This window comes from Castanea sativa, chromosome 3 (assembly GCF_040712315.1).
Source record: "Castanea sativa cultivar Marrone di Chiusa Pesio chromosome 3, ASM4071231v1".
Classification (NCBI taxonomy): domain Eukaryota; kingdom Viridiplantae; phylum Streptophyta; class Magnoliopsida; order Fagales; family Fagaceae; genus Castanea; species Castanea sativa.
The window spans coordinates 1,237,305-1,250,021 of NC_134015.1; the positions used below are offsets into that span (position 1 = coordinate 1,237,305).

The 12,717-nt window shown below is 30.5% G+C and overlaps 1 protein-coding gene across 1 annotated transcript; it reads left to right on the top strand.

Moving 5' to 3' along the window:
- Nucleotides 1-6,688: 6,688 nt before the first annotated feature.
- LOC142627071 (putative disease resistance protein RGA3) lies at nt 6,689-12,605 on the top strand. The gene is made up of 2 exons (XM_075800871.1): nt 6,689-6,825; nt 9,832-12,605. Exon 2 carries the CDS (start codon nt 9,852-9,854, stop codon nt 12,588-12,590), a length of 2,739 nt encoding a protein of 912 aa, XP_075656986.1. The 5' UTR covers nt 6,689-6,825; nt 9,832-9,851; the 3' UTR covers nt 12,591-12,605.
- The last annotated feature ends 112 nt before the right edge of the window (nt 12,606-12,717 follow it).

A 12,717-nucleotide genomic window follows, 5' to 3' on the forward strand; every position in this document is an offset into this window, starting at 1 on the left:
TAGTAAAAAAATTCTTCAAATTCCATTTATATCTTTTTATTATATATAAATTTTAAAATTTTAATTATTGAATTGTATATTTTTATTATATTTTTTGTACTTGTAAAATTTTGAAAAAAAATAAAAATAAAAATAAAAATTTAAATTTAAATTTTTAATAAAAAATAAATAAATGAATTCAATAGTAAATAACATCTAAATTAAACAAAATTTTATATGTGTCAAAAACATAAAAAACATGTAATTTAATTATTATATTTTTTAATTTATATTAAATAATATTATTTATATATATAATTTAAAGGATTTCTCTTGATGAAACATTTCCCTTTTCTTTTTCTTTTTCTTTTCCTTTTCATCTTGGTCGACGCTCTATTGGGACTAGAAATTTGATTTGATTTTTTTTTTTTTGGGTTTTGGTAAACAGAAAAATTTAAAAAGTTTACTTTGTAAATTGGCGGAGAAATTCACTTCACCTTGTGCATTGGGATGGATTAAAGAGAATATAAATAGATCAGTGTGAATTAGCTCTGCTTTTGAGAGCTGGCTCTTCTTTTGAGATTATAGGGTGAATTTTAGTTGAGCTGGCTCTGCCTTTTAGAGAATAGACTATAGAGTGGATCCCAGTGTGAACGTTCGGGGATGTACAAAACTGGTGGATTCCAGCGTGTCTAGACTTCATTAATTGGTCACATATTCTTTGGAAATTGGTTATGAAGTTGAACATTTAATATGATTTAATATAAAGAGTAATATTATAAATTACAAATTTTATAGTATTGCTTATGTATTATTTATCACTAAATAAATAAATTAGTCTTCAATTAGGTCTGTCGGTCTAAGCCTCCGCTCCATGAACTAAACCTCAGAAAATCTTCTATTAAAAATCACGTAACATTATTCGAATTGGGTTAGATCGTCAACCGGATCAAATACAAACTAGACTTCACAAAGCTCAACAAAAACAAACACTACGTTTGAATTTAAATAACAGATTAACCAGATATAAAGTTTTTCCCCGGACTCTTTCACATCATGCCAATTGCTAATGCTTCCCCAATCTCCTTTTCAACCCACAAACGGCACAAAAGTGGAGAAGAATAATTCCCTACATAAGTTACCTTTAGGCAACGTGTTAGACCATTTAACTGCACATATTTTTGTCATTTTATTAGTTATTTTTTCACAGCGGCATTTCACATTTCATTAATTGGTCACATATTCTTTGGAAATTGGTTATGAAGTTGAACATTTAATATTATTTAATATAAAGAGTAATATTATGGATTACAAATTTTATAGCATTGCTTATGTATTATTTATCATCAAATAAATAAATTAGTCTTCAATTAAATAAGTAATTACATTCATTGTCACTTTTTTTTTTTGAGAAGGAATATTTATTGACACATCAGTTTGTCAAAAGTTACGTAAAAGAATTTATAGCATTACAATCATAGTAAATAGCTTATGGCGCACAATCATTAGAAAGTGAATACCAGGTCAACCCAAAATGTAGAAACTACAACTAGAAATTAATAAAATATTATACTGTACATGACAAACTAGATCATTATTAATTGAAAATCTTTGAGTATTAGATGTTTATTGCATTTTGTTTTGATACATTGAGAAAGTGAAATTTAGTGGGAAAATTATACTACAATAAATGCACAAAAAAATTTTGACATAAAAAATATATAGAAATGTGCTGGCAATTTTTACAAATTCTACATTTAGAGGGAATCTTTCAAATGTTTTATTAAATGGAAAGAAGATGTTATTAGTTTATTAATGGTTAACTCCTATTTACAAGCACTTATGCATGTATGCTACCCATTTAAGGTCAAATATAATATTATTTTTTTCAAAAATATTTACAGTAGCTTTTTATGTGCGTTGCACAGATTAGCGACTAGTGTGTGTGTATATATATATATATATATCTTGAAAGCAATAATTCAACGTGGACTAGTAATAGACTTTGTGAGTCTGTCACATAACAAATTGGATTAATCCTATAAAAAATAACAAATAGATTAATTGTAGAAACCATCCTGAATTAGGGTTAATTTGTATTTTTCAATTTTTTAAGGTTTAAATGCAAATTTCACCATTTCTCTCCTAGACCCCAAGCACTTTGTACATGAGGAAGTGCCAACAGAATTCATTAGGTCCTCTAAGTTTGAAGTATTCAATTAAGGTCTCTCTCTCACTTTCTGTTAAATTTAAAATAAAAAAAGTTGGAAAATATTTTTTAATCATAATTGGTTTTTTTTTAATTTGAAGAAAAAATTGAAATTTATACAATTAACTACAACATTTAGCAAAATTTGATGAAGAGACTTTAATTAAATAAACTTGAAAATGAAAGAACTGAAATGAATAAAAACAAAATTAAAAGCCTAAAATGAATTTTAATAAAACTTAAATGGCGAGTTTTTCATTTTAACATTTTTTTTTTGTGATGTATTTTTCAATTTAAACAATAAAAATTTGCTTTTAACCTTAATTATAATAAATTTTGGAAATATATAGATATGCAATTGTTGTTGAATTGACATGCAAAACACATATGTCATGAAAAAAATGACGCATTTAACGAATGTATGTAATAATTATTATTCAATAAAATAGATTTCGAATTCAATCTATGGGGTTTACTTTAGTCTCCTTGATTTACTATAGTTTTTTTTTTTTTTTAAAGAAAAACCATAGCTATTTTTTTAAAGAATGATATTTTGGCTTCTAAAAGCTTCAATGGGAACTCTCTTTTAAAAGTAAGTTTTTCTAAAAGATGCAAATATGTTAATTGTTTGGAAACAAGTTAGGAACAGGATTGCCGTAGGCTTGAAGCTGTCATCTTTAACCAAAAGAAAATTGAAAAAAAAAAAAAAAAAATTTTCTAAAAGATGCAAGCATGTGATCAGTCTCCGACAATTGCTTGGAAACAAGTTAAGAACAGGACTGCCGTAGGCTTAAAGCTGCCATCTTTAACAGAAAGAAAATTGAAAAAAATAAATATGAAACAGAAGTTTGATGGTAAATGCCCTTTTAACAGGTTTCAAGTTTCAACTTTCAAGTGCCTAATCAAAATTGCGGTGGAACAACTATTGAGTACTGTAGCTATTACTTTTTATGTGTCTGTAGTACAAAATTGTGTAAAATGTACGTCTCTATCATTTCTCTTAATTCCAACAATATAAAAACATCCTCAAAAATAATTTTCACCCAAAAAGACTGTTACTGCCTTCCTCCAAGAAACCTCCGAGAAACCTCTTTAAGTATTTGTAAGAAATATGAGATTTAGGGTCCGTTTGGATAGAATTTATTGTTGAAAATTGAAAACTGAAAATTGAAAACACTGTAGCAAAATAATTTTTAAATAGGTAAAAAATACTGTTCATTCTAAAAGTTACTGTTTATTGGCCTAAAATCACTGTTCATGGCCAATGAACAGTAACAAACACGTATTGAAAAAAAAAAAAAAAAAAACGTGGACGCAGCTGGAAAACGTTGGATCCAAACGTATTCTTAAGTGCAGTCTTGCTCCCTGTGTAAACTGTGTTTAGATACTTTTTGAACCTTCCAAGTATCATACTTTAGCTTTTTATATTGCAATAATATCATGGAAAAATAAGAGCGTGTTTGGTACAATAGTTTAAGATGAAATTTTTATAATTTTTTAAAATTTTTTGGGTCCAGGTATAATTGTGCACTTATAATATTTTTTGTGATTAATTAATAGGTGTAATTTTAAATTTAAAAAGAAAATTTTGAATAAAAATTACGATGACTATTATGCTGCTCTTATGCAATAACTATGAGTAAAAGTTATGTTATGTTAAATAAACTTTAATGGACGTAACAAAGCTTTTGAACAAGTTTAATTTCAACTAAGAATTAAAAAAATAAAAATTCATGTTTGAAAATAAAAATTGAGCTTTGTGTTAAGCTTGATTTTGATAGCAAAGTAAACAAACAAAATTTGAGTGCTATAGATTTTACTTTTCATCACAATTGTCAGATCCCAACAAAATAAAACATCCTCAAAAATAATTTTCACTACCATAAATTAATTTGAAAACTTTATAAAAAGTAATAATAAAATTCACAATTTTGATAAAAAGAAACTGCAACAAACTTCTTCCAAGAAACCTTTGATTATTTGCAAGGAAGAGGAGACTTAAGCATGGTCTTGCTTTCTTTGTGAACTATAGCTAATTACTTTTTGAACCTTCTAGGCACCAGTTACACTCCTTACATTACACTCTAAGAACCATATTGACGGTGCGGTCAAGCTTTGATGGAAACCAAAAATCTCTTCGTCAAACTTTTAGGGCCTGTTTGTTAACTATCTCAAACTCACATTTTTATATTTTAAATAACTTTACACACTTTTTTCACACACTTTTTCACACACTTTTTCACCCATATAAATTTAAAAAAACTACAAAAATTACATCTCAAACTACTCTACCAAATAGTCCCTTAATATTTTAATTAAAAGTTGGCAAATTTATTGTAAAGATAACAAGAAAGTATTTGGTTTGAGTTGTTTTGAATGATGTAACTCAAAATTCATCGCTCAAAACATAAAAAACGTGGAGCCCATTAAATTTAGAGTTGTTTGGTATAGTTTTTGGGTTATGTTTTCATAACTCCAAACTCAAAATAATGATGAAATAATATAATTGGAGGAATAAAGGGTCCGTTTGGTAGAGAAGTTTGAATAATATTGTTTGTACTTTTTTGAAATACGTATGCGTAAAAAAATATATGAAAATGCACGTAATACTGGTCCCTTGCAAAGAGAAGGTAACATTTCTGACCATTCAATTTGTCTAAGAAAAAGCTCTGATAGAAAAAAAGAAAGACAGAAAGAAAATGAGTGCAGATATGGTTAATTTTCCCAAAACCCTCCATTTTCTTTGTGCTCTTAAGGAAAAGGAGCTGAAAGAAACAAAGCAGAGAAAACAAGAAGAGAGAGGAAAGAATAGGATTCTTACGAGACAAAGAAAAAAGAAATAAAGAATCAAAGGACGGTAAAACACGACAAGCACTGTTCCCGTCAACTGCGCATTTGCAGAGGTCTTTCGGAACATACTTTTTTAAAATTCGTAATAAGTCGTTAAAAAAAATTGTATAAAAGTTGTGTTACCGGCATTTTCCATACCTTTTGCAGCACGGCACGGACTATTATTATTATTATTATTATTAGGCACGGCATGGACTTAACATTTTTTTACTGCTGGCAAAGGAACAGAAATCAGGATTCGTTCACATCCGGTTTTCAAAGTTTGTAGTCCAATACGCAAGTTGGATTAACAAAAAGAAAGAAAGACTTACAAACCTTAGCCAACCACAAATAAAAAATTATTATTGTTGAGTTATAAATTTACGCAATGAAAGAAACAAAGCAGAGAAAACGAGAAGAGAGGAAAGAATAGGATTCTTTCGCGACAAAGAAAAAAGAAATAAAGAATCAAAGGAGGGTAAAACACGACAAACACTGTTCCCGTCAACTACGCATTTGCAGAGGTCTTTCGGAACATACTTTTTTTTTTTTTTTTTAATTTTTGTAAATTAAAATTTTGTATAAAAAATAAGTTTATTGATTAAGGCTGAGTTTGGATACAGCTTCTTCCGCATCTGCGTCTGCGTTTTTTTTTTTTTTTTTTTTTTCTTCTTCTTCTTCTTCTTCTTCTTATGCAGCACCGGTCAAGGGGGACAAGGCTACTGTTCATGTTACTGTGCATGAACAGTAGCCGCATTTTGCTGACTTTCAGCACATTTGTGGGTCCCGTGTATTGTTCATGGGACCCACAAACTTCACTTTACAGATTTTTTTTTATTAAAAATGGGTCTCACGGTACTATTCACACATTTAAAAATTATTTTGCTACAGTGTTTTCAGTTTTCAGCAATAAGCTCTATCCAAACGGACCCTAAATGATAAATAGCATTTAATTTGAGAAAAAATTTATGTGTATTAAAAACTTAAAAAAAATGTACAATTTAATAGTTAAAATTTTAAAATTTACACTAAATTAAAAGATATATAGAGAATTAGAGGAGTTTGTCTTCAAAAAAGAAACCTTTTCATTTTCTCTTCACCATGGTCGACCCTTCAGTAGTACTCGAACTTTAAAAAGTTCATTACATTGTAAATAAGTCGAGAAATTCTCCTTGTGCATTGTAAATGAGCAGAGAAATTCACTTTGAAAATAGATGAGTGTGAACTAAAGACGTATGGTTTAGATTTTTGAACTACTTATTTAGCTAAAATTAAATTTTTTTTTTTTAAAAAAAAGTTAGCTAAATAATATAATAGGATTAATAAATAATACCAGAAAAATACAACATGTCTGACAAATATTAAAAAAATAAAGCAAATAAAAGAAAATGTTAACCAGGTGTAAAAAAGACAAAAAAAAAAGTCAGAAAAAGTTTTAAAAAAACACCAAACAGCGCTTATAATGTTAAAAAAATAAAATAAAACTATAAAAAGACAAAAAAAAAAAATTTAACGGGCACCACAAGCACACGTCAGACTCATCCTTCGTTGATAACAGTATTCTCAACAGTATTCTCTAGTAACGCCCAAAATCTACTTTTTAAAAGACTCATCAACAGTATTCTCCACATTGTTTTACAAGTTTTTGCTGACAGATTAACTTGGGTTAACTTTACCTACTCAGGTTACTTTTGAAGTCTAACCATGGTTTAGTTCGTCTTTAAAATGATAGACTCCGAAAACAGAAGATTGTTTGCATCAAAGACAAAAGATTTCAGTTTTCATCAAAAGACAGAAGTTTTATTCAAGTAAGATTTTACAGTTTCTGTTTTCATTTTCCATACTCCATTTTAACTTATTTTAAATATATCTATTTTGTTGTTTTTTTCTTTATCATCTATTTTATCATTGTTTATGCTTCTATATTACTGCTGTGCTCTCTCTAGGTAGATACTGGTATAAGAGCCATGGATGGTAGTTGTATGAGTTTTATTTCTTTGCAATTAAGGAGTTGTTAGGAACTGATATTACTGTATTCAAAATCAAACAAATTTTTATAATTATTGATAAACATTTCAAACTTTCTCTATATTTTTTTTATTATGTATGAATTTTAAAATTTTAATTATTAGATTGCATTAAATGTTAATATTATATCTTACACTCTTGTGAGATTTTAAGATAATAAAAAATTAATAGCTATATTATCAATTGAAGGATTGCTCTTAAAGAAACCTTTTCCTTTTCATCTTGATCAACACTCTATTGGGACTAGAATATTTTTTTTTTTTTTGGGGGGGTTTTGGTAAACAGAAAAATTTAAAAAGTTCATTACTTTGGAAATTGGCGGAGAAATTCACTTCACCTTATGCGTTGTGGATGGGTTAAAGAGATTATAAATAGATCAGTGTGAATTGGCTCTGCTTTTGAGATTATAGGGTGAATTTCAGTTGAGCTGGCTCGGCCTTTTAGAGAATACAGTGGATTCCAGTGTCAATGTTCGGGGATGTACAAAACTGGTGGATGCCAGCGCGTCTAGACTTCGTTGATGGGAGCTGGATTAGGATCCGGTTTTATTTTTAAAATTTTACTTTTTGCTTTTTTATTTTTCACTTTTTATTAATCAATAGTCTAGATTAAAAAGTAGCTTTTTGCACTATTAATCTCAACTGTACATAAATAGCTAGATTATAAAATAAAGAGTAAATTCCAATTTAGCTGGGTCTGTTTTTTAGATTATAGAATCAATTTCAATGTGAACTGGTGATGTAGATATCAAAACGTGGGCCCTCAACTTCATTATTGCATGCACTTTGATCAGCTAGAGTATTTGCTATTTCGTTTCTCCTCAATAATCAACCATTTCACCATCTACCTACGTGCTCTTTCACCATCTACCTGTGTTTGTTTTACAAGTATATAAACCTATAATAGGTTTGAGCCTCTCCAACTATAATATTTCTAACATGAAAATTGTACAATTCACACTATTCATGTATTAGAAATCCACAATTTTTACTAATTTTTTAAGAAAATATTTTTAGATAATTTTTTATGTTATTTTTAGAAATATCCACTCTCATCTATACTTTTTGTTTTATTAAAAAAAAATATGATGATAAATTTATACAAATCTTATTTTCAATTAAATCAAAATTTTTTTCATTCCTTCACTTTTTCATCCTCTCAATCAAACACAAATAAAAAAAACTAAAATTTTTTATATCCTTCTATTTTTCTACCTTCTTTCTATTTTCTATCTTTTTATTTTTTTATCCTCCCAATCAAACGAATCCAAAACTTTACTTCTTGCCATGGTACTAACAAGCACCTTTTGAACAAAAGATTGTCCTGAACTGTTTGACCATCAAACTTCCTACTCGTTAAGCAAAAAAGGCAATATTTTTAATAAGAAAAGGCAAAAATATTAATAGTTTAAAAAAGAGCTAGTGAGCGACACATAAAAGCAAAGTTATATTATCTGGGCCAAGTGACCAACCAAACGAGCAGGTGGCCTTCCTAGGACAAGTTGAACAACAACACCGCTTTATAATTGAAATGACGTCGTGAGATAAAGGGTATATTATAGTGTATAGCACAGCATGTATAATAATAAATAACGAATAATTTTTAGAAAAATAAATAATAATAGATTAATTTAAAATCATACAAATTTTTACAATTAGTAAAAAAATTCTTCAAATACCATTTATATCTTTTTATTATACGTAAATTTTAAAATTTTAATTATTAAATTATATATTTTTATTATATTTTTGTATTTGTAAAATTTTAAAAAATTAAAACATAAAAATTAAATTTCAAATTTCAAATTTTTTATAAAAATAAATTTATTAATTCAATGGTAAATAACATTAAAATTAAACAAAATTGTATGTGTCAAAAGCATAAAAAATATGTAATTATTACATTCTTTTAGTTTATATTAAATAATATTATATATATATATATATATAATTTAAAGGATTTCTCTTAATGAAATATTTCCCTTTACTTTTTCTTTTTCTTTTCATCTTGGTCGACACTCTATTGGGACTAGAAATTTGATTTTTTTTTTTGGTAGACAGAAAATTTTAAAAAGTTTAATTTGTAAATTGGCGGAATAATTCACTTCACCTTGTGCGTTGGGATGGATTAAAGAGAATATAAATAGATCAGTGTGAATTAGTTCTGCTTTTGAGAGCTGGCTCTTCTTTTGAGATTATAGGTTGAATTTTAGTTGAGCTGGCTCTGACTTTTAGAGAATAGAGTGGATTCCAGTGTGAACGTTCAGGGATTTACAAAACTGGTGGATTCCAGCGTGTCTAGACTTCGTTGATGGGAGCTGGATTTGGATCCGATTTTTTTTTTTCTAAATTTTTCTTTTTGCCTTTTTTTTCTCACTTTTTATTAATCAATAGTCTAGATTAAAAAGTAGCTTTTTGCACTATTAATCTCAGCCGTACATAAATAGCTAGATTATAAAATAAACTCAAATTGAGCAGGCTCTTCTTTTTAGATTATAGAGTGGATTCTAGCGTGCCTGAGGACCCTACTTCGTTGATGAGAGAGCTGGCTCTACTTTTAAGATTAAAGAGTAGATTCCAATTTAGCTGACTCTGCTTTGTAGATTATAGAATGAATTTCAATGTGAACTGGTGATGTAGATATCAAAACGTGGGCCCTCAACTTCATTGTGCATGCACTTTGATCAGCTATAGCATTTGCTGTTTCGTTTCTCCTCAATAATCAACCATTTCACCATCTACCTACGTACTTTTTCACAGACTCTTCTATTGTCTTGTGTTATCCAGAAAAATTCCATTTCCAAAGTATGGCTGGTGCTCTACTTTCTGCAATCGTGGAGCGGCTTGGTTCTTTTATTTCTTCGGAGTTCAAGTTGACTGTAACTGTGAAGGAAGAAGTCCAAAAGCTTCAAACCAAATTCCGTACCATTCAGGCAGTGCTCAATGATGCTGAGAAGAGGCAGCTGACGGAGGAAGCTGTGAAGCTTTGGGTAGATAAGCTCGAAGGCGTATCGGACGAGATCGACAACGTGTTGGATGAGTGGAAGACTGTCATGATGAAAGCAGAGATTGAGAAACAACAAAAAAAATTTGTAGAAGAAGAAGAAGCTGAAACTAGTACTGCTAAGAAGAGGAAGGTATGGTCCATCACCCCCAACTTCAATTTCTCAGTTCCTAATCTTTTTCAGCGTCGTGATATCGCTCGTGAGATAAAAGACCTTAACGAAAAATTAGATGAGATTAACAAAGAGAAGGAGATGTGCGGGTTTGAATTGAGTAGGGCCATTGAAGAAGTAGTTGAGAGGCCAAAGACTACTTCTTATGTTGATGTGTCTGAAATTCTTGGTCGTGATAAGGTTAAGAAAGATCTGGTGAGCATTCTATTGGGCAAGGGTACTGAAAAAGAAAAACACCCCAATGTCATCTCTTTGGTGGGCATGGGTGGTATTGGAAAAACTACTATTGCCCAATTAGCCTACAATGATCAGAAGGTGCAAGCCCATTTTGAGATAAAAGTGTGGGTTTGTGTTTCGGATCCTTTCGATCAGTGCAAGGTTGGCAAAGAAATCCTTGAATCTGTTGAACGTCAATGCAAGGTTGGCAAAGAAAGCCTTGAATCTGTTGAACGTCAATCCCCCAACTTGACTGCATTGCAAAGCCTATTGGATAGATTTTGTGATAAAGTTCAGGGAAAGAAGGTTTTTCTTGTCTTTGATGATGTGTGGACCGAAGACTATGCAAAGTGGAAGCCATTCAGAGATGCACTAAAAAATTGTGGTTCCCAAAGTAGTAGAATTCTAGTCACCACACGTAAAGACCAAGTTGCAAAGATGATGGAAAGTGCAAATACGATCAAGTTGAACGAATTGTCTGAGGAAGATTGTTGGTTGTTGTTTAGTAAAATAGCATTTTTTGACAAGGATCCTCAGCAACGTGAGCAACTAGAAGACTTTGGCAGACAAATATCAAAGAAGTGCAAAGGTTTGCCCCTTGCTGCAAAGACTCTAGGGAGTCTCATGCGCTTTAAGAAAAGTAGAGAAGAATGGAGGAATGTTTTGAATAACAATTTGTGGGAATTAGAAGATGTTGAGAGAGGTCTTTTTGCACCGTTGTTACTGAGTTATTATGATTTGTCGTCACCACTGAAACAGTGTTTCTTATATTGTGCTGTCTTTCCGAAAGATCATGTTTTTAGTGTTCAAGATTTGGTATACATGTGGATAGCACACGGATTTGTCGAGTTGAAGGGAAATGTGGAGGTGGAAATCATGGCACAAGAATACTTTGAAAATTTAGCCATACGCAATTTCTTCCAAGAATACGAGAAATATGAAAAGTTCACAAGTTACAAAATGCATGATATAGTGCATGACTTTGCACAGTCAATTACTAAAGCTCGGCATTTGGGATATTCAACCGGATCCCAATTTCCTCCATCTACTGATAGATCCAAAAATTTACGCACTGTCATCTTTTTTAGTCAGAGTGATTATAACATGTCCAATTTAGTCCAAAATTTTAACCGTTTACGGGTATTAACTTTGAATTCCACAATGAAACTTCCGGATACAATAGGAAATTTAATACATCTAAGGTATCTCGATGTTCATTTTTGTAAACAGGCTTTTTCTTTTGGCAAATGTGTATTGCCTGAAACTATAGGCAATCTATGCAATTTACAATTTTTGAGGCTTAGGCAAGTTTCTCCTTCTCAGCCTATAATATTACTGCAGGGGATAGGTAAATTAATTAATTTAAGACTTCTTACTGGAGATGATTTAGTGATTCCAAGAGAAATTGGAAGATTGACTTCTCTTAAAACATTAGGAAGCGTCATAAATGATGAGGATTGCAAAGGATGCAAATTTGAAGAATTAAAAAATTTGATCCACCTTCGTTATTTGTTTCTACATTTTAATGGAGGGCCTTTTCGGATAAAGACCATTGCTCCGAATGATAGAAGAATTGAGAGTAACGTATTAATTTTAAATGCGTTAGAGCTACCTCAAGACTTGGAGAAGTTATACATTATGAATTACTTGGGCACCACAATGTCTCCTAGGTTGTTGGCGTCTTTGACCAATTTGAAAGAGCTTCATCTCCTATTCGCCGAAGAGTTAATGAGTTTGCCTCCTTTGGGGAAGATTCCGTGCCTCGAATCATTAACTATATTGTCTGCGGGGAGTTTGAAAAAAGTGGGAGTTGAATTTTTGGGAATAGAATCTGAAAACAAGAAAGAAGACATAAAAATATTCCCAAATTTGAAATATCTCGAATTCTGTGCCTTGGGCCAGTGGGAAGAATGGATTGGAGGAACGAGAGGAGGAGGAAAAGAAGACGAAGACTGTATTACTATAATGCCACGTCTTCAAAAGTTGACAATTCGATTGTGCGGAAAGTTAAAGTCGTTGCCGGATTTCCTGCGTACAACTCCATTGAAGGAATTGCTGATCAATGACTGTCCAATTATCACGAAACGTTGCCGAAGAGAGACAGGAGAGGATTGGCGCAACATTTCTCACATCCCAGTCATCAAATTATGGTAACTAGTTCTGCTTCTTCTTCATTTATTTTGAAAACAAATACTATCAATTAAATATGCTCATTTTCTGGTTAAAATTCCCACGGAAAATAAATTACTAACAGCGTAGATTTATGAAATTTAACATATTC